At 37.4% G+C, this 23,397-nt stretch overlaps 1 protein-coding gene across 2 annotated transcripts; it reads right to left on the bottom strand.

Moving 5' to 3' along the window:
• Positions 1–1,901: 1,901 nt before the first annotated feature.
• Positions 1,902–22,868, bottom strand: nadka (NAD kinase a). 2 transcript variants are annotated; one of them, XM_041799327.1, is made up of 12 exons: positions 22,586–22,868; positions 21,829–21,985; positions 21,017–21,100; positions 12,178–12,307; positions 10,623–10,731; positions 10,388–10,473; positions 10,194–10,296; positions 9,956–10,098; positions 8,637–8,736; positions 6,257–6,414; positions 5,670–5,752; positions 1,902–5,211 (listed from the first exon to the last, which is right to left on the bottom strand). In XM_041799327.1, exons 2-12 carry the CDS (start codon positions 21,969–21,971, stop codon positions 5,073–5,075), a joined length of 1,278 nt encoding a protein of 425 aa, XP_041655261.1. In that variant the 5' UTR covers positions 21,972–21,985; positions 22,586–22,868; the 3' UTR covers positions 1,902–5,072. The 2 variants fall into 2 exon arrangements, with proteins under 2 accessions (XP_041655261.1, XP_041655262.1); XM_041799328.1 differs by lacking the exons at positions 21,017–21,100; positions 21,829–21,985; positions 22,586–22,868 and adding an exon at positions 13,643–14,030.
• Positions 22,869–23,397: the final 529 nt, after the last annotated feature.

Genomic DNA, 23,397 nt, shown 5'->3' with positions numbered 1-23,397 from the left:
TATTTTCAGTCAGCACCCCTGTGTCCCTACTAGGTTGTTTGTTTGTTTGTTTTTTTACCCTTTTGGGCTGTTTTTTTTTGGGGCTTCTAGGCATGTAATACTGTGGTGTGAAGTTGTGTGATGAGGAATTGGTGTGTGTATGTGTGTGTAGCAAAAACGAAGCCACTAAAGTCATGGTCAGTGCAATGTGAAATGATGAACCCTATTTTTCATGTAAGCTTTTTCAGATGGATGAGGATTGTGTGCGAGTGTGCATGTGTATGTGGTGGTGGATGGGTGTGTGTGTGGGCAAAAGGACCTTTATGATGTGCACAAAGTTCAAAACCCATCTTTCACACACATGCACCCACACACAGGCCCATGTTTACACATACACTCTGTCAATTAATAAAAAACATCTTGCATCATTTGGGAGTACAAAAGCTTACCCTCATAGTGACCCAAAACAAAAAGCCTGGAAAAGTCCGGCTTTGTTTACACAGGTGCCATTGCAGATCAAAATATATATATGTGTCTGTCAGATTGGGTCTCATTTCTCTACATACACCCACACAAGCCTCATCCATCTGAAAAATCATACAAGCATTGTAAAATAGGGTTCATCATTTCACATTGCACTGACCATGATTTTAGTGGCTGTGTTTTGGCTACACACACACACAAACACACACCAATTCCTCAACACACATATTCACACCACGCTATGACATCCTTATAACACACCCAACTAATTTTTGTTCTAGATATTTTTTGAATTAGCCTACAGTGCATCATATAATACAGTACTGTAAAAAAAGTTGACATGGCCTCTCAGTGGTGGGTTTTCAGTATATGAGAAAATATCACCACCTAGTGAGAAACAATACAATTTTGAATGGATTTCAACATGAAAATTTAAAAAAATAAAAATAAATCAAACTGCAATGGTAAAGTATTCAAAAAATTGCTTTTAATGGGAGTTTAATGGGATAAAAAAAAATACCCTTAGTGACATGTGTGACTGTTGTTTTTTTTTATATAGTGTATTAAAGACTTCAATTTTTTTCCTAAAATACCAAAGTTCACCCCACAATACACACCCTTAGCGATATGTATGCTGTATGCATCAATACAACAAAAGTTATTAACAAAAAATACCCTAGGGACACAGGAGGGTTAAGTAATAATTAAGTGCAGAAATTTGCTTAACGTTCAGAAAAGGCACTTCCACAATGGTGAGTGTTATTGAGTTTATACCAGTACAGCGTGCACCCCTCTCTATCCCTGTCAACCCCAACATAGTTTTTACTGAAGACTCTTCATCAGAAGTCTGCTTTTGCTTGAGGTTTCTGGCTGTTGAATGAAGTTTATGTCCTTGCCTGTTGCCTCTGTAACTTTGCTAAATATTGACAAATGTGCTTCTGGCGGTTTTATGTGACGTCTTTGTAAATATAAAACTAATTATAGTCTTCACCTGCTCTTATTTTGTAAGGTGTCTTGAGATAACAGTTGAACTGTTCTCAGATTTTTTAAGATTATTTTGAGGCTTTCTTTCCTTTATTAAAATGGTACAGCTAAAGAGAGACAAGAAATATGTGGAGGGAGAAAGGAGAAAGACTGACCAAACAGCACCAGGATGGAGAGTAGTTGTGTGTCGAGGAATGTAGCCTCAGCATATTTGGTGCCTGCTCTGCCAACTGTGAACCTTGTCATTTTCAGTGGCACGATGAGGAAAATAAGTTATTTTTTACTCACTGAGTGAAATAAGAACAGTTTTACTCCACTATCTCCAGCACAGTATTCCACTGAAGCACATTTATAACAAGAGGTCTTCATTAAGTAACAACAACAAATTTCATGGCCACTAAATGACGATCAGGTGTGAGGTGTTGTTGATGGAATCAGGAATTCAAACTCTCTGGTTCAAATGTTCTCCTTGTTTATTACAGTGCTCTGAAAGAAAATATTAGGAGTCAAAATAGAAAAATTACCAAAATGATCAATACAAAAGTCAGAGTCAGCACGCTCTCAGAGTTACAAAACTGAAAGCTGTTTGAGAGAAGAGTTAATTATACTTCACAGCAAAAAGAAGTAATGGCCGAGGTTTATTGTTGAACTGGGGTTTAGACCAAGATTTTGAAACATGCTATAACAGTTCTCAGCAAGATTTCAAACTAAAGTGCAAGACCATCATTTGAAGTTAAACTACTATTTCTTGTCTGACGAAATCTTACAAAAAGTATTGAACTATTGTACTTTTAAATGAAAGCAGAAGATCAGAACTGTTATGACATCCTTTTTCTATGAATTGAATGACTTAAGAAAGTTAAAAATGACCAAAAACATTTATTTTCAGTAAGGATCAATTGTAAACTGGCTAATAAACATATAGACTTTACAAAATACATTCTTCAACAATTACAATACATGTATAAAATCTGTTAAAGGAATGATTGTCTTAAAACTCAGCAGTTGGTCCATTTGAAAAATACAACAGATGAAACATCTGTTCATTTTCTATCATTTTTTTCAGCTAATTCACAATCTATATATTAACATCTACATTTAATATCTGAATAGATATGTAAGCCAAGTTACCTTAGAAAATTCGCTAAGACTGCCCAGTGACAGAGTAGTTGCCAACTCATTGGAATGGTGGCATAAAGCTGCTAAATAATTGCAGTCACCAACTTAAACACAAAGACCATGAAATCAACACACATTAGTTTATGAGACCTGCAGTACATAGAATTAAGCTATGGCTTAAAGGAAAATTAAATAACGCACATTAAAAATATGGTTAAGATGTCTGAACTGTGGTCTCTCGCCTGGAACAAGTGTGACCTTGAAAGTCCTCCTAAGCATCGACAACCTAACTGCAGAAAAGAGACTCTGCAAACATATTTCACAATTCAATTAATCAAGTGTTATGTGCTTCAGACAGCAAAGACAACAATCAACTGTGGTTATAATGCAAATACAAAAAAAATCACAGAATGGTGCAACTCTGTTATTACAAAAAATACATTTCTTTACTTTAACTATACCAATGTATAAGGCACAGTCCGTACATTACGCCATAAAATGTACTGTAAATTTTCTGTTCCTCATATCAGACCTAAAAAATAAATGAACTTAAATCTCATTAGTTGATGGTATATCCACATATTTTTTCTGATATGATTAACAAAATTTGAGAAGTAAAACAAAGCCTGACTTAGATCAGAGTTTTCTAGAAATTACAACACATTCTAAAAACAAAACCAGCGTTTGTTGCTTATAAAGTAGTGGATGTGTCCCTGCCATTCATCTTAAAAGATTAAAAAGCGCTGTTCTGATAACACCCACCAAGAGTATTGCAACATATGGCATCCACATCTGACCGATTTTGTCCAAAATCATCCAAAACCTGCTTTTTGTTTTGGTGAAGTTTATGAAAAAAGGGTAAAAAATCTAGACTGCATTTTGAACCCAGGCGATTCCACCTTAATAGTGTACACAAGAAAAAAAAAAAATCAAATAGACAGCCCTAGACCAAAAGTGGATCCAAACTCCATTCAACAAGCCACCATTCTGATATGCTCACACAAACAGAAATACATATTTTTGGGAATAGCTTGTAGTATACATTTTAATGATGATAGTCATACGAATGTGCATAGTACACATTTGTTAGTGCTGTCTTCATGGTGGCACAAGTGAGCTTGGTGCTTCAAATTCCGAATGTTGAACCAAATTATAGTGCCCAATATATTGTGAAATAATTATACATGTATATTAGAGTTCTACTAATGTTAATAAACTGTCTTTTAGAATTTTATAATCCTAGTAAACTTTGTTTCATTCCAGTTTGTTTTAAAAATGGATGGTAAATGGACTTGAGCTTGTATAGCTCTTCTCTCTTCTCCAGACTTCTCAAAGCACTTTTTACACACCAGGTCCCACTCATCAATTCACTCACAGAGGCTACTATGTAAAGCATCCATCAGCATTATCTAATCCCTTTGATGCACACTCACACCCATGGGAGTAGTTTGGGGTTCAGTGTCCTGCCCAAGTACACTTCAACATATGACTGCAAGAGCCGGGAATCACCCCAAACTTCCAGTTGAGAGATGACCAACTTGACCACCGAGTCATATTCTACTTATTTACAGTGGATCTCAATTAGTTTCTCAACTATTCTTCCTGGGGTAATAAAAAATATTTCTTTATTCCTTCACTTGAATAGTCAAACAACTTGCTACTAGCTCCTGTTGACTACAATGATGATGGACAACAGAGATGTAGCGTCTCATAATACAGGCACTTCTCTAAGATGTTTAACTAAGTAATCAAAGACCCCACTCCTAACAAATTAACTGTGAATTAACCATCTTGCTGCTGCCATTAGTACCTGCTTTTACTTTAATCAGTATGAAGAACTATGTCCAAATCAAAGTTTACAAGCCAACCAAGTTGGTTAGTCAGGTAGCCATGCAATATTTGCAACCTCTAACATAAAAATATCAAAGGTTACTCTTTGTGTCCATTCACTGTGTTTGTTTTCTGCAGCAAAATGTGTCTGGATTGTCATGATTTAACAAATGCAAGCTGGTTTGCCATGTTGACACTCCCCACTGTCACAGAAAGGGAGCATTTTATATGAAACGTTGTGAAATCATTGTGAAATAAAAAATACTTTTGGATGAATGTAATTTGAAACAATTTTTGAACTGTAATAATAATAATAATCAAATAAATTGATTTTGTCATTTACAAGAATAATGAAAAAAGTTTAATAAAGGTAAGAAAAAATACCTAATTTTATACTGTACTTATCAGTTATTGCTGTAATATTAATTAACTATTACCAATTAAAAAACTTTTTAAATAGTATCCACATAATTTTTGGACTGAAAGGGCAAACTAAGGACTGATGCAGTGTTGTTTGGTCTTTTTTTCTTCAAGTATTCAGTGGAATATTTTCAGGTTCAGACTTTGTTGAATAAAGTTTGGAAAGATCTCACATCCATAGACAACAAAAGGCAAAGTAGGGTCAGGCTTCAACCTTGGGCGCCCTGGGAACTTTGGAAAAGATGATGGGAAAGGCCTCAGAATTCCTCCTCCAGGTAGTTCTGCTTCTTCCTCACATTCCAATGTAAACACTGGGCAAGGCTTTCAAACCAGTCATTAACCGGGTCCCGTAAACAGATGGAAGGAACAGGGAAGCAGGAAGTGGTGATGGTAATACTGGAACAAGGATGGTAAAAAAAGACAACAGACAAGGCCTTGTGTCACAATAGCTGAGGGAAGGGTAGAAAAGTCCAGGTATTTGCAATCACACAATAAAAGAGGAAGTGTTGACATGAAATGCTGTTACATGACTTCCCTCTGATGCAATACTGGACATTTGTGTAAGTGTGCTCAAACTAACAAAAAGTTCATTGTAAGAACCAAGACAAATGATTATCTCTGACTAAGAAACATAATAGAAAAAGATGGTTATGGCACATTCCTGGGATTAGGCAGGTTAAATAAGTATGCAGGTTTTATAAGATGTAAGATGTTGGGTGACTTAGGCCAACTTTGCCACATAGACAGAATAGGACATTATATTTATTGGTATTGCTTCATTGACTAGGCTCCATTCCTCTCTGTTTCCTTGTTTTTGTGTGGCTGGGGTGTGAATACAAGCTATGTGAACTAACCTGTCTCCATGGCAGATCTCTTGTCTCTTTCTTCCATCCAGTGACACCCAGGCTGTGTTTCTGGCATCCCGTGACAGCATGATCTGAGAGATAACAAGAACACAATGCAAACACACTGAATAATTAGCAAACTTAAGTTTTTTTCGCTGTTCAGAAGAATCCCTTTTTGACTCCCATAGCTAAAAATTAAATCAAACTAACCAATATTTAAACCTCATTTTTAAACGCATGTAATCTTACTTTGTTATTTGATGCTCAAGTAGGTTAAATCTCTGTACATAACTAGAAATTCAACAAGTTGTCCGGCTCCAGAAATATATATCATAAAAGGTTAACACCTGTGTTAAGGATACGGTTATTGTACTGCATTATAATAGGACCATTATGGTCTAATAACTTACAGTATTGTGTGAAGAATTTTAATGCTACCACTAAGTGCAAGTTGATGAGTTGTAGAGTGTGAATGTGATACATGGATTAAAAAGAAAATCAACATGCTAAATAGAGAAATATAAAATTATCACAGAAATGCCAGATTTAGGATACGTTTTACTTCCTATGAATACATAAACAGTTATTGCAAATACCTTGAGCTCAACTCCAGCAGGCACCACTATGGGCCGGAATGAGAGAGAGTGCGGGCAGATGGGAGTGATCATAATTGCAGGGACATTGGGATGGATCATGGAAGCCCCAGCTGCAACCGCATATGCTGTACTTCCTGTAGGTGTAGATACTATCACACCTGAGTAGACACGGAGACATATCAAGAGAGTAAACATCAAACTGCAAGTGCAGGATTTTAATTTAATTTGCTCTGAAATACACCTCAAGTATGACCATTCTTTTCAAACAATGGAACGATTTACCAATGTCAGCTTAGTTAAAACATGAGCTTATCCTGTTAGTAGACTCTAGACTGGTCGCTAGTCAATCGCAGGGCTGACATAGAGAGATAGACAACCAGGCACGATCACACTCACACCTACGGCCAATGTAGAGTCGCCATTTAACCTAACAGGCAAGTTTTTTGTTGTGGGAAGAACCTGGAGAGAACGCATGCATGCACAGGGACAACATGCAAACTCCGCACAGGAAGGTCTGGCCAGAAAGTGAACCAAGAACCTTCTCGCTGTGAGGCAACAGCATGCAAAGTCAAGGATAAGTTTTTCAGCTCCTTGAGAGGGTGAAAGAGAGACAGTTTTTGTCCAAGATGACAGAATGAGCTTTTTGATGATATGGCTGAGGGAGGACATGTGGTGGGTAAAGAGGAATTCAATTTAATTGCAGCCATGAGTAACCAAGCCACCACAAAGAAAAGGGCTGCAGGATTTCTCCAAACAGCTGTAAGCACATAGAGGGACTTCGCTGAGTGATGCATACTAAGATCAGTTCCTGTACCCAGGATGTGTTCATGACTAAAGGCCCTACATACTAGACATGTTTTTGTGTGAGCAATTCACACATTATTATTATTTGTATCCAGTCAATGCAAGTTTCACAACAGCAACTGCTAATATTTTTTGGACCATGGTCAATTTGAGCACACATCTGACAATTTAATGTGTGTGTGCCTATGGTTTAACAGTTTAAAAAGGAACCCTGCATTATCAGAAACATTTATTTGATTGGACAGATATTTGTATCTCTTAAATGTATACTGAAGTAGCAAAAACACCCTCCTCTCCATAATACTGTTTTGATGTTTTTCACTTCTTTTCACTCCTATTTAAAAGATGAAGACAGCCAGCAGGCAGCCCAAAACATGTCCATCATATGAATGTATCATGTGCTGGAGCTATTTACAACCAGATTGAAAATGACTCTTAGCAGGAGAAATGAAGTGGCGCTGATCATGACAGAGAGAAATAAAACAGCAGTGACTGTGTGTTTTATTCATGGAACAGGACAAAAGCAAGGAAAAAACCCTGCTTTTATCTTGTTTTGGAATATATCTCTGTTTACCACAGAACAGTGCAAACACACTGCAGACAGTGTGATTAAGTTATTTGGAAAAATGCAGTACTCTCCTAATGTGAATAAACAGGCACATCAAAATTCACCTCCAGATTATTCACATTTTCATGCTGTCTATTTAAGTCGCCCTTGGTGCACAAAGGCATTAAACACAATTAAATGGTATGGGGTTGTTGTTGTTGTTGTTGTTGTTATTATTATCAATATTATTATTGTTATTATTGGCATTGCTGCATTGATTGATATGATCTTAACAATAGATATGATAATAAAACTATCAATGCATCAATGTTTCAACAAGAACTAAGTACAGACATTTGTTTATTTTTTTTTTTTTAGATATCATAGGAATCCATATGGGAGAGTTTGCAATTATCCTCATCAGGAATTTAATGCTTACATTGTGGACCTTACAGAATATTGTCAGGGAAGATTTGCTGAAATGGCAGCTCTATTCAAAGCTAAAGTGCAACTAAATCTGGAAAAAAAACAAAAAACAAAAAAACAAATTAACACTCTTTCTGTGCAGTTTAGGTAGGCAGCATAAGATTCAGCTTTGATCCAGGTAACTAGAGAGCTACTAGTAAAACAATGCATTTCCACTCCTGGTTGACAAGCTAGCATTGGCTTGTTAATAGTAGGGTGGAGCCCTACTGTGGAGCCATCCTGACTGGGACGCTTGTGTAGTTCTACCATTAAAACAGTAACATTTTTAATTCAGAGTAATACGAATAAAAAAACTGTTTGTATAGAATGACCTTAAGTTTCACAGTTTCACAGTAAAGAGCAAATAATGTTCTCTGTCATATATACACAGATGACTATACAGACTATACAGATGACTATATATTGCAGACAATAATTTCTTTTTAAGTAAAAAAAAGTTTTCGGTCTTCTATATGGCATGTAAATGGTAGTGATTCTATGTTGATCCAATGAAGAAATGTACATTTTCCCAACAGCTTACCATCAACACACATTCTCACTCACCATCTCCCTGCACAGTGGTGATGAGGTGTCCATCTAAGAAGAGGTCAACATTGGAGAGATAGGAGGAGGGGCCTCTGTCCACCACCACCTCATTTAGAACCTGAAACATATTCAAGTGTTAAATATTTTGATTCTCAATCTACCAAGAACACTTCATGACATGGCTTAACATGTGATGACAGTTAGTGTCCTAGTTATTTTGGGATTTCTGGGTTCAGTTCTCCCATGGGAACCAATACACACTGCCATGTCAACACCTGAGCCAGACTTCTTAATATTCTCTCAAGACAAACTTCACACAGACACTGCACAACTGTGAAAGCTTTTAAGTACACTGGTGTTTGAACACATTTGCAACAATTAAAGAAACATTCCAGGAGTGTGAAGTGAGGCTTCAGACACACAAAAAGACTTATGTGAGGTCAGAGCTATGTTTTTTGTTTTGATGACAGTGTTTGTGTAGGTGGATTGTTGCTAACAGGTTTTAAGGTCACAGAAGGATTCATTATGTTGACACCACATAGTTGACGTTTTTTCTATGTATAGACTTGCCATAGGGTGCAGTAACTTTACATCATGTGGCGGAAAGGTGACATATCATCCTCCTTCTTCACCTTTTAACTCAGTCCCCTGTGTTCTAAATGAAACATCTGTGCCATCCTTTGGTCAAAATACACTATGGATCAAACACCAGAGGAGGTTTTTGCCCCTTTGTAAACCAGCTCCAAACAGCTTTTCTCACAACACTCCCTTTTGGTGTGTCTCTGTAAATGCAATTAAGGGTTCTGTGAAGTGTGCCGACACAAGTGCAGCTGTGTGCTTCGTTGTCCATGGGTGGAAATACCTAATAAGGAGCCAGTATCATTACAATGACACATAAGTGATGCCACATAGGGCAAAGACTGAACAGACCGTCAGATCTCATGTTTACAGGCATACGTGAACCACAAAGGACTGGGTTGGTTTGCTTAACATTTTCTGAGTCCTTAGAGACTCTGGATACCAGTAGGTCCAAAGATACAAAAAAGTGTGTTTTTCATGATATGTCCCCTTTGAATTTATTCCAAAATACAAAGCTCAGTTGGCTATAAGCACTTAAAGCTCATATGAGTGTGAATTCAATTTAAAATGTTTTTTTTTTTTCTCTTGTTGGCTTTAGTGAATAGGAGCCACTCATTTACCAGGGTCGTTGTGTAAAATAACCCCACATACACTGATGATCCAAGCAATCGGTCTCAAGCAAATTATTCTTCTATCTATTTTTGACTTGAAATGCTTTACACATTTCCAGCCTACATTTTTTTATGCAAAGCTAATACCTGATATTGTAGAGGCTTTCGTCGACTATCCATGTCCCCATTAGTCAGGATGATTCCATTTTCATCCAGTCTGGCCTTCTTATCCCAGTTCTCTTTAAATACTCTGACTCTCAAACGACTTCGCAGGACAATGGCAGCATTACCTATTTGCATTAAAAATCCAAACAAAATACATTTCCTTTTTAGAATGAAAGCTGACACAAAAAAGTTTGATGAAAATGACATGGCCATTCAGTACCTTCTATCATTTGTGTGACCTGAGACTGGTAGGTGTCAAACTTCAAAGGTGTCAAAAAACCCAAGGACCCCAGGTGGAAGGCCATAACTGGTGGAACACTCTCCTGTAAGTGAATTAATGAATTGTTACGCAATAGCAATACATGCAACCCACCACCTCCACACATACAGCTGCTATTTGTCAAACAACAATACCTGGAAAAGCGAAGATGCATAAAGCAAAGTCCCATCCCCACCAAGACAGATGATAAAGTCCACTCGATTTGAGATATCATCAAGATCTAAAATATTTAATAAAAAAACAGATGTCACACATCTCCAGTCATATCTCTTTTATATATTTTTTATATACAGCACACACACACACACACACACACACACACACACACAGTGTATATACAGTATATACATATACAGATGGTTTTCATACCTTCTCTGAAAGTGCAGAATTTCTTTGTAATAGCTCCAAAGTTTTCATCGCCTAAAATAGCTGGGTCTTCAAGAACTTTCTGTTCCACATAAACAACCATCCCTTTCACCTAAAATCAGAAACAAGGAGACAGATTAATCAGTGGCTACACCTTAGTCATTATTTCACCAATAAGGCCTTCCTTGGTAGAAACAAAAAGACGGCTCTAACTGTAAAAAGCTGGTAGTCACAGAATCTCCTGAGTATTGCATGGGTGCGTGAGCAGACAACTATGGCACTTCCCTGTGATGAAATGAATGAAGTAATAAGGAAATCCCACGTAAGAATAACCTTTAAATGACACTAATAAAAAAAGACACAACTTCACTGAAATTCTGCATTATTTAGGTTGACTGAATAAAATCTGAATGACACACAGAAACACCCAGACAGAGATGTTAGATTGATCTCCTTGCCACACACAATACCATTTATATAGTTAGAGTCAGGGCTGCCCCTGGCCAAAGTAAAGCCCTAAGCAGACTCTGGTAAGAGACCCCTAAACACATTCAGTAGCCTTTCTTTTATCAAATCACCTTAAAATATAAAACAGCTGATCTGTGCAAGAGAGGTTGCAGAACAACGGGTAAATTTAAGGGACAGATGCCATGAGAGTTTCTGTGCAGCAAGTATCAGTTAGAGAGAAGTAGAGCAAGGGACACTGTGCACACATAATTGATCAAAGATGGCACCGATCTCTAAAAATAGATATCTTGAGAGTTGAATTACTAATGTGTGACACCAAGGTAAAGTTTATGTTTGGCCAATGTTGTCTATACATTCATCATAAACGTCATACAAACACTGGCCTGATGGGCAGAGAGGTGAAAGAAATGCCTAAAGTGAGGAGCCCCCCCGGTTGATGAGACCCTCCATCAGGGGTGTCCAGACTTTTTCCATTGGGGGCCACATAAAGACATATGTAAGGATGGTGGGGATACTTTCATATACCTCACCTTGAGGATATTAAAGTTAATAAAAAACAGTAATATAGATTAAGATATGCTAGGTGATTGCGAAAATGGCTATTTATAATGGCTGACAAGGAATATAGGCAATCACTTCAAGAAGTTTGGGGTGACCAATCAGACTATTTGCTGTCATGATGTTATGAATTAAGATATTATTTTGGTTGCCAATATATTTACCATTTACAGTGTTGTCTTAATTTTGTCATGAAAAAAATAAACATAAATAAATCAATCTGGTCAGAATGTTTTTTTTAACAGAATTAGCATGGTAGCACTGCTTTGTGCTAATAATAATAATAATAATAATACAGTCTAGTACAAGCTTCATGCTGTAATATGGACCATATTTCATTTAATTTCCAGAATTTTTTGAGGGCCAGTCAAAAGTGGCTAGTAGGCCACATTTGGCCCCAGGGCCATAGTTTGGACATCCCTGCCCAATGTATTATGCGTAGTCTGCGTATTTGGAGGGGCGGGCCGGGTAAGAGTATATCTAATCAGAATCTGTTGCACATGAAGTGGAATGCTGAAATGTGGGGTCTTACCTCAGTGAGGAAAATGCAGAGCTCTTTGAAAGGCTCAAGTAAACTGGCATCTCGTATCTTTTTGATGACAAGGACACTTTTTGGTGGCTTGTTCCACGTTAGTCTTTGGCTTGCAGGGTCCTGGATGTGCCTGAACAGAAAAATGCAAATCTTTTACCTCTGGGAGCAAACCAGACTCTAGTATGACTCGAACGGCATAGACCTATGCATTTAAGACCAAATACAGGACGATAAAAAACTTGTCCACCTCTTTATCATAACAAACACGGCTTAGTTTTTGTTCAGTCAGAATTATTGTGTCGCTGTAAGTGGAGCTCTGTCTCAGATATAGTTGATATGTTGCAACTATGTTCTAAAACCCTTAAATAAGTTAAACTTTCACTTATTCCCACTGATAAATTTTTTAAAATAAAAAATGAAACATATTAAAAAAAAACACAGATACAGACATCTACATTAAAACACAGTAATAAGATAATGACTTACTAATTTAATCATACATGTCAAATGTGTCTGTATATATAATGGAGATCATTTCTGCACATGCAATGGAGACATGAGGAGCCCAAGTATGAAGCAAAAACATGAGCTTGGCCTCTTCTAGCCAGGTAATATAGATACTACTACTAAAAAAGGACAAATTCAGTTTTACTGTCACTGTTCTCCTTTGATATTAAAGGGAGCTAACTAAGTACCTTTTGGAAAATAAACAATGAACCTGTTTGCACAACTCATTTTTACAACTAATCAGTACAACACATAGCACAAAGAAATAAAAAACATGTTTAAAAACTGTCACATTCCTGCTTCCTATTCTACTTCAAATAATATAATTATGTTAATTATTAAACCTAAAAAACTGTTTATATTGCATCATGGGCTGTATTATGTAAAAAAAGACATTAATTACTTCAACCGATACTCTCATACTCATGAATGGACAAATACAGAACAATAAATATTCCATAGCTTTGAAGAGCTGAACTATTCATTACCAGTTTTTCTTTACCAATTCAATGCATCTACACCCTGATCCTCCCCTCATGTTCAGCCTCCCACTATGACTCTACCACAGAGCCAGAGCATCCAATAGCATCAGTTTCTACAACTACCTCTTCACATGGTTACATTTACTACTATTCCACAGCTTAACCTTTATGTCACATGAAGTTGAAAATTAATCACTCTAAGCCAAAAGAACACATTTTTTCTTCTTTGATTCAAAACCATCTCAAAAAGTTAGCCATGGAGCATACTTTGTCTAAAGCTTGAAGTTGGATCTGCCATGACATCAGTTTATAGTACCAGAAGCTTTCAGCAGTGACATGCATCTTCAGTGAGTCCAGCAATCACAACATCTGTTTGACAATGACAATGCACTGACTGGTGCTGCCATTCAGACTTTCAACAATCAAACAAACTCTACTCAGAAAGAAACAGGGAAGTTGCCAGAGGCTCCTCTCACCATTTCCACACTTTGTTTTCCTTGTGGCTTCCAGGAGTGTCCCGAGGGATGCAATGATGAAACTTCATTGCTGTCCACATGTAACAAGGATGCTGCTTCAGATTGACTCAGCAAGAGAACAGAACGCACTCCCTGTGCTGCCTGCACTGACAAAACAACTCATTCTTCCTCTAACAACTTCCTTGAAAGCCAAACATTGTCGAGCAGCCAGAGCATTTGTGTCGGTTTACTTCTCTCAGTCAAACATAAGTCTACCACAGGCTGTCTTAGAGACAGACAGGGGAGAGTCTCTCTATGTACTGTACTTAGACAACAGGATAAACTCACAACGCCTTCAGCTGGATTCACGGTGGCTATATTTGTCCCACTGAGGATTTAACACTAAACCTTCCGGGTGCATTCTGCTGTTGTATCACAACTCTCACTCAGCTTAAGGTCGGCTTCATCACTGCCTCCACCCTCTCTGAGCATGCCCACTTCAGGGTAGGGCTTCCTTTCAGCAGAAAGGTGTGTGTGACTAGAAGTAACAACAACAACAACAACAACAACATGTGTTTTATGTCTATCTTTGTGTGTGAATATATTTATATCTGTATCATCTATATCTATATCACCTATATCTATATATTTTAATTTAATTATGTATGTTTTTTCTGCCCAGTATACTTTATTCTCATTGAGTAGGGGTAGGAGGAAAAAATCAATACAGCATAGTATCGTGATATTTTGTCTGGCGATATATCGTATCGTCTCCCCCACCAAGTATCAATTTTTTTTTTATTAATTGCTGATAGAAAAATAACAACCGTTTTTTTGTCCAGTGAGGTCGGCAGAGGTGAAGGTCATACAGAAGGAGAAAGTTAGTACGACAAACATGGCAGCACCAGGGGAAGGACATTAGGAACGCAAACAGGGCATGAATGAAATGGACATAACACATGAGGTTTGCAAGAAGTACTACATCAAAATAAAATACTGTGGAAATACGACAAACATGAGGGCAGGACTAATGCTAAATCAGCTTAACAGTTGAAAAAAATGGTATAGATCGCAATATATTGTATTGCAATACTCACTGTATTGCAAAATGTTAAAAATCACAATAATATCGAATCGTGACCCAAGTATCATGATAATATTGTATCATGGGGCCATTAGTGATTCCCACCCCTATTGTTGAGGGTGGTTAATGGAACAAGAGGCATGTTTCAAACAATACGCTTAAAGGTAAGTTTGTTAAACTTGAAATGTGAGAAGGATTGTTTTGGAATTGTTTTTGGTCCATGTTAAAAGCAGACATCCCTTTTACTCCAGGTCAGATACTCTGGTGACATCTGTCATGAACAAACCTGCTTGGTAGCAGGTTTCTTCAGCGGAGTTTCCCTAAGTGAGCTGTCTGAATTGCTCTGTCTCCTCTTGTGGAACCTGAAAGGGCTGTCTGACTGACTGTTTCCTCTACAGGGTTCCCACTCTATTGGTGTGAGAGAGCAGTTTAGAGAACATTCATTTGCTGTAGTTTCCTATTTTGCCTTATGATACATCAAAAAAGATTTTTGTTGTCAAAGACTACAAGGGTGATTCACTGATAATTGTGTTTCATAAACAAGAATATTGAAAAATCCTGACAGTGTAGAGAAATTCTCAGTATTAAATTAAGGCTACAGTGCCCTTCATAAATACTGACACCTTGACTGAAAATGTTGACAATTCCTGACTCAGGTCCCCTAATCTAAAACATTTTTTTACATTACCTTGCATGAGACTCAGATCAACTGACATCCTTAAGTTGTTTTCATTCCTAATGATGGAACATTCATATCATCATTTGTCTGTCATAATAAAGACAGTGCAGCTAAAAAGGTGAATGTTAGTTCTAAGTTTATCAAGACAAAGGCATAAAATTGTAAATGCAGTAAAGTGTGTTTTAGTGGTGGTAAGTAAAATTGGTTTAATGGGGTGCAGATTGGCCGGGGGTATCCCAGTTTCAGTCAAGGCTGTGACTCCGACTCTATCCATTATCCTTTATCCAAACTCTCCTTATCCTCTGCCTCTGGTAGATGAAGTCAGTGGAGGCACTTTGTCGAGATGATCTGTGGCCAGACTAGACACTCTTGACCACTGCTCAACGATGGGTGTTTCAGATGTTGAGTTAGCTTGCCTCCATTTCTAATGCCAGTGAGTTTGTTTATATCATAAACAATGGCAGTTTCAGCAATAAAGTTAAACACATTGATGACAATAACAAATTTTTAGAAATGTTAAACTGCTTCACACTTGACCAGGGATCCATCTGGATCGACCCTCCAATCCAAAATGGATGTTATCATCAACTATGGAAAAGGATAAGATATCCATGTGTATGGTTAATTTCTATTGAAACTGCTGGTTGTGTCTGACAAAAATCAGTTACATTTGCAAAAGACATCCCACAGCCTACTGTAGTCTGTAGCTGCCAGCATGTTTAAATTAAACACATTATGATTAACAGGGATGGTTTTATTCAAAAAGATATAATCCATAAATGCCCACTACCTGACTGATTGCTGATTAGCACAACTCCTACTGCAGGAGCAGCCAGCACAAACACACATCTGCTCATTAAATGGTGCACACATGTTGCATGGTCAATATTGTAAAAGTTCAAAAGAAAAAAAGCTGGTCTTTGTAGTTTTAAAAAAGTGCTTTTAATGGATGGATTTGTTTTTTGTTTGTAATGCTAATGGTGTCAGGTGTGGCCTTGGCACCCCTAACTTTTTAGAAAATAAAAACCCAGTAAAAAAGTGTTTTCTATTAATTTTCTGAATGACCTGATCTGTGACATAAACCTGAGACCTGACTGAAAGATAACAGCTCACTTTTCTCAATGAAATGTAGTGAAACTCATGAGCATGTGACACAACACTGCATCTTGACTGGTTAAATACTGATTTAGGTTGTGTGGTGGATTTATTCATCTGCCCTCCACCTTGTCAGGTGAGTCCAAATGTTAATGAATCCTACTCATAAAAATCACCACTAATCTAGAAATTCCATTAGCAGACATTGCATTTGTGCAGGCTTCATTCAAGTTGAACAGAGGACATGAGCTACAGCTGTTTTCCAAACTATTAGCCAAACTCAAACAAAAACATTAACTTTCAGCTACACAGGCATAATTTATTGTTAACTTGACTTTCTAATGAGATCTAGGTACATTTATACCATATTTTATCATTCTGTGCAGGCTTACACAAAGCAAAAATGAGCAACACATGGGTTGTATGTAGAGTCATTTTTATCTGACTTGTAAACAGTTGTCAGGATAGCAATTAAAAAAGGACAGACAATATGTGAAGCATAATGACCTGGGAAGGATTGACCAAAATAAACGCTTCAGCCATTGACGTGTTTGTTTCAGGGTGTGTCTGGAACCATTGTCATGGGTGTCTTTGTACTCTCACAACAAATGCTCTCCAACAATAATCTCTAAAGTGATACCAAACAATCTGGCTTTGTCCATCTACTGTGAGCAGTCTAACAACCACTCCCGGTGTCTGAGTAAAAATAGGTTGTTCAGAGTCACTCTCAGTTTAAATAAACTGAGACAGCTTTGTTTTTGGGGGCCAAAACACATTTCTGTTGTTTAATATTTTACATATATGAAAATGAATGCACAGAATGTATCAGCTAAAATGCTAGGTACACAAATGCTACAGCCTAATGTTAATTTTGTAAAAAGATGCTATTTTTTCTACTTTTAACCTGTTCAGCAGCTTTGAAGCAGTTAATCCTTCATTTACTGCAGCAGTGCTGTGAGCCACTTATGTGACTTAAACAGTCAAGAGGCCAACTGTCTAACAAGACTTGAACAGGAAAACATGAACTCTTTATCACTTAACAGAGAAACATATGAAGTACTCTACCTTGGCATCTCGTTCAGCTAGTGGACAAACAGTATAATTTCTTATTCAGCTTCTGAACAAACTAATTGATGCTGGCAAAACTTTTCTTAACTGTAATTGCATATCCACTATATAGAAATACCTATGAAACAAAATTCATACTGCAAAATGGACAACCAAGCTTGCTAATATATTACAATAAAAGACCAAGTCTTGAAAAACATACCTTTGTCTGAAAGTTATTTCAAAGTCTATCTGACTCACACTTTGTTGATATTAACAACAATTTCAATGCAGATGTGGTATTAAACATCTGGAAATGGATGGAAGGTAAGAAACATTATTCTTTGTCAAACTTCTTGGCCAAAATTCCCAACTGCCACAAAAAGAACAAGTAATACTGAAACTAGACTCTATGTTGAAACTTCTGGTTAAACTTTTTCATCTATTGTGGTAAGATCTTATAACAGTTACAGGTTTTAACTGCACAGCAGAGGGAGATTTTTTAATTTTGTCAGTTACTTTTCTGTTACACTGCAGAATGGCCAAGTTACAAATGAAGTATCCGCTGTTCAGAGAGAATAGAAGTGTTAGCAGCTGTTGCCCATAGAGCGTAAAAACCATGGACATGTCTCAGAGATGTACCCCATCAAGAGTAAACAAACTGTGGCCATGACTGAAAAGCTGACTCTGCCTAACTTTTGCTCCGCCTAGAAACAATCAAAGAGGTGGAGTCATGGACAATCCTTTGTCTTCTTCTAAACAGCTACAATGCACCCACCTGTAAATCAACCAAGCCAAACCTCTAGTTATGCAAATTTATTGATAACTCTTGGTAGATCAAAATGTGTGATCAAAAGATGGACTAACTACTCCTACACAGAATAAAAGAAGGACTGTTATGATCTACTGTCCCATGTTTCACCAAAACTTGGCTTAGAGAAAGTATCTTGAACTGGTCTAGTCTACTGCTCTTCAAAGACTTTCAGTTCTACTGATGTAGCACATGTGGAGAGGAAACATCTCCACTCTCTGTTCACCAATCTTGAGAATTTTAACAGAGCAAATCTAAGCCTTGAACTGCCAAAATACAGACAGCATATTGAGTCCCAACCAGTCCAACAACATACTTGACCATTGCCAAATTTAATAGACTCCTATTGCTCTGTTCCCCCTGAGCTTTATATCTCTAGTCACTGCCTGGTCCTTATTACTCCTACGGACAGGAAAAAAATTTGAAATGCTAAGCCTGTAATGTGGTCAGTGAAGTAATGGACCAGTTGAAGCTGAAATTAGAGAGATTTTACCTACTAAACATAAAACAGCGAACCACTGTTTATACCCCATCTCATATAGCTGTGCTGGGCCAAAGAGGATCCTGCTACGGTTCTGTACAGGTAAGCCAGAGACAAAGGAGATCTGTGCAGTTCAGCAGGGCTTAGACAGAGCTTTTCCAATTAAGATCCTGTGTCAGTTTGAAGAGGCCTATAGGACATCCCCAAATACAGGACACTTGTTTCTTCTTTTATGCTAAGGAGAATAAGGGTTACGTCTTGTCTAAAGCAGTGCTTCCCTAAGTGTGGGCCGCGGCCCCCTTTTGGGCCCCTGAAGTATGGCAGGTGGGCAGTGAGAGGTCCCTTACAAGAAATGACAACTATGAACAGATTTCTCACAAGGGGAAACTGAAATTCACAAGGCAGAGACTTAAATGTCTATTGGATGCAGTGTGGGCAGCAAGTGTGTGATCCAACAAAACATCTGATGCTTGCATGCTGTTAGGACTTAGTGTCAGTCCCAACTGTGATTTTTTTCCCTAAATGCCAGACTTGCTTTGCTTCTGTGTTGTAATAACCTGTTTTAATCTTTATACCACTTAATATGTTAGCTTCATTCTTGTGCTGTGCACTACGTCACAGAATTTATTGTACAGTCCCATTTTGTAAAAAGTTGGGATGTTATGTAAATGTAAAAAACAATAAAATGAATTAAATTACACAACATTAAAGCCCATATCTGACTGAGACAAGCACAAAGATCAAAATGAGAGAGAGAGGTCTACTTTTACATTTGCCAAGATGCTTAAAAAGGGAGGTACAGGATTTCTTTACCATTCTGTTGCATCACCTCTTGTAGCAACACTCTGCGTGTGTTTGGGAACTTAAGACACCTGTGTCTGTAATTTCAAAAGTGAAACATTTCCCCATTCTTGCTTAATTTGGGTTTTCAGCTGTTTAACTCACATACTGTGCCCTCCTTCATGACAAAAAACTTACTAGATAATTTAGAAAGTTTTTTTTTGTAAGATCTAGTGTGTAGTCGCCTAGTATTCAGGGTTATTTAATTTCAGAAGCAATGCATCAATTGTTTTTTCTGTGTGATGCCTGGGGAGTCACAGTAAGGGGGGCTTTCAGGAAAACAGTTGGGAGCCGCTGTTTAAGAGAGTGGAAACACCTCCCCATCCTTACTTTAGACAAACTCAGCCTTTCTGGGACACTCTTTTGATTAAGATACTCACATGTTGTCAGGTAACCCAATTATTTGTGAGATATTCCTCCATGTACAGTCTTTAAGCATTTTACAACTTTCCCAGTTGTTTTGTTGCCACTGTCACAACTTTTTTTGAAAAGTGCTGCTGGCATAAAATTCAAAATAAGCATATTTAAAAAAAAAAAACAAAAAACAAAAACAAAAACAAAACACATCTCTCTTTTAAAACAATTAATCTTTTGTCCTTGTGCTATTTTCAAGTAAATATGGGGTTTCAATGTTTGAAAAATCACCAGTTTTTTTTTTTTTACTCATGAGTTGTAATAACAATTAATCCAACCCACTGAAATGTGCCAATGTGGTTCTCAACTGGTGGGTTGGGACCCAAAAGTGGGTCACGAATAGTTTTCAGTGGGTCTTCACTAGGGGTTTGAGGAAAAAATAAAAAATAAAACGGTGGCAAAAGTCCTTCAGTCCTTATAGGACATGCATCAATAGCTCTTATTTTACCCTGTTTTACAGTGAAATTGGGTATATTTAAATGTTTGATCAATATTTCAACTAACTTATCTCATTTTCTTGCAATAAATGGCTACTTTTCCCATGATAATGGAGTAATTTCACAAGTTATCTGGAAAATTGGCAAAAACGGACACACAATGATGGGGAAAGAGAGGATAAAACTTGTCAGTTTGCCCTTTTCTTTTTTATATCAAGTGTTTTGGTCCAATCATGCTCCAGACTGCAACATTTTCAATTTATTAAACATGCGTTGTTGAAATTTTTTTGGAAACCTGGGTCATGATCTGTTGTAAGACAGACTGGGTCCTGAGGCCGGCCCAGTTGAGAACCACTGGTTTAAACCACCTGCTCATGGTGGATTTGCACTGTCATGGAACCCTAATCCCAATTTGTTCCTTTATCCCATCTTAACAGGCCACCTAACTGTACAGTAAGCATGGGTACAAACACTTCTGCAAAATGGTTTTTGCCTTGTTAAACTTACATTACAGCGAGTGGATTCTGGAGCATGCATGCCTTTGGGCCAAATGTAGTCACAGGGCTTGGTCCATGAAGAGACTGTGTTCTCCTGAAAGAAAGGGTGACAGAGAAAAATGTTAGGTATAAGAGACAGAATCAGCCTGGCAGCCATGCATAAACTGTAAGTCCTATAAAACGTTATAGGTGTTTAAAAATCTTAACGTGAAACAAATTTTCCAACTACAAGAAAAACCCTTATTAAAAAAAAAATTTGGTCAATTTGAGCATTTTTTTGACAGTATATTGGATTTTTTTGCGATATCCGCTATGTCAATATTTCCAAACTCATCTAAACTGATGCCAATACTGATAAGTAAACATGCGTTTTATTATTGTAAAGAACAGGGAAGAAGACAGTCTTGGAGTTGTTAAGCATTTGGGGCTTCATTCAAATGTTCACAGCTTATGATCGGCCTCCTTGAGTGTCTGGCACTTATGGTACAGTTGTACATTTTGCTGATATTTAAGACAAGCATATACTGGCAATATGTACAGTCACTATATTACCTGTAAATATCCACAGAAATGTTTGTATCTGCCAATACTTGATATTAACTTTTTGAGCTACTTTCTACTGATAACAAATATCATGTCGAACATATTGTGAATACCTTAACAGCAATTGCCAACAGGTTTGGTTTAAAAATATTACCTCTATCTGCTGGGTAAATATCTATGAGGTCTGTAAGGATCACCATCACCAGTGAAAAATCTCATAAAGACTAAATGAAGAATACAAACTGTGTTCATGCCTGTGGGTCTCTGTTCAAGTCTTACCTGTACTCTGAAGAGCTGCTTGCTGAGGAGGTGCTCAGGCTGCGTGTTTTTGTATTTCTTCGCACCAGGCTTTGGCCCCGTTCATCACAAGTGGGGCAGCAGTATGGAGCAGCTTCAACTTGCACTTCCGCTCCATGGTCCATCTCTGACAGGCAGACTGTAGTAGAGCAATCATTGATGAAGGTTTGTAAACTGTAAACTAACATTCAATCACCAGTCAGTTAAGAAACCCAGATAAACAGGCCTGATCCAATCCTCCTGGCATTGTTCTGATGTTGCTTTAAATCTTTGAAAAAGGGGTAATTTAAACTATATGTCATTAAAGTCACAGCGTACAAGGACTAACTTTCTCTGGTACATTTCAAACTTAATACATTTTTATAACAACCCTTTTTTTAATTACAAGATTAAAGTTACAAGAACGTACAGAAATATAACTTTACACCAACTGGAAGTCACGTGCAATAAACAATTTTAATTACATTGTGATAAAATAGGAAGGTATACTTAGAGTAAAGCAGCACATCAATTCAGTTCATGATGCCACTACAATTACATTTAAGGTTGTTAGGAGTTTTTCTATTAGCTACTCAGAAGAACAGAAACAATCCTGTAACCTTCACAAACATTTCAACAAAAATTTTGCGGCTACCTGAGACTCAGAACGTCGATTTTTAATATGCTAACTGGCTTTGTACATTGTCTGCAACTGAAAGAGCTAAAGTAAAAAGTTACAGAAAAACATTGACCGACGTACATGACTGCTGAGATGATGATGAGTGGTTGATCCAGACAGAATATTCAAGATGAGCTAACCACACTGGGTACACTGGAAAGCCTGTTAAGCTGGTAACGTCACACAGAGCGTAAAACCATCCACTTCAGTGGCCATTACAATCGGTAACCCATCACGTTTCAGAGGACGACACAACTGTGGATTGTACCGGCCCGTCGTAGTATCAGCACCGCACCATTATCGTAATGTTCACCATCTTACCAAACAAGAGAACTGTCAGACAGCTCATCACTTCCTAGTGCTAGCCGTCCAATTACAGGCTTCCTTCTCGCCTATGTCATATTGGACGACATTACTAAGCCGATTTAAGTGTCGCTAATACACAGGCTGTTTAAAATAAAAATAACTGTATTTTAGCTCTTATTATCATATTTTACGAATTTTAGATTTAAGCTTGTCGAAAGCTCTTATAAAATAATTTAATGGACAGCAATATTTAATTTTGAACATTTCTTTGTGCTAACTAGTTAATGGTACAAACTTCCTGTCTGATTGTGCGGAGAAGGAACCCACGTGACACCGATACAGGAAATGACTCGGTAAGCCGTCTTAATTCTATCATCTGTCTCTAGACAGATGATAGAATTAAGACAGGCCAAAGCGCTTTTGAATTAAGTTTCGCCTTCCGTGAGCCCCATACTAAGACTGTTTTTACAACTATTTAGTATTTATGAATCTATTAGATATCCACAACTTCAGAAGGAAAAAAATAAATCCATGCTTCCAATTAATAGTTTTCATTGAATTTAAATTATTCTTCTGATTTACCCGTT

The sequence above is a fragment of the Cheilinus undulatus genome, linkage group 11 (genome assembly GCF_018320785.1).
Source record: "Cheilinus undulatus linkage group 11, ASM1832078v1, whole genome shotgun sequence".
NCBI lineage: Eukaryota > Metazoa > Chordata > Actinopteri > Labriformes > Labridae > Cheilinus > Cheilinus undulatus.
This window is presented reverse-complemented; position numbering and strand designations above follow the sequence as displayed.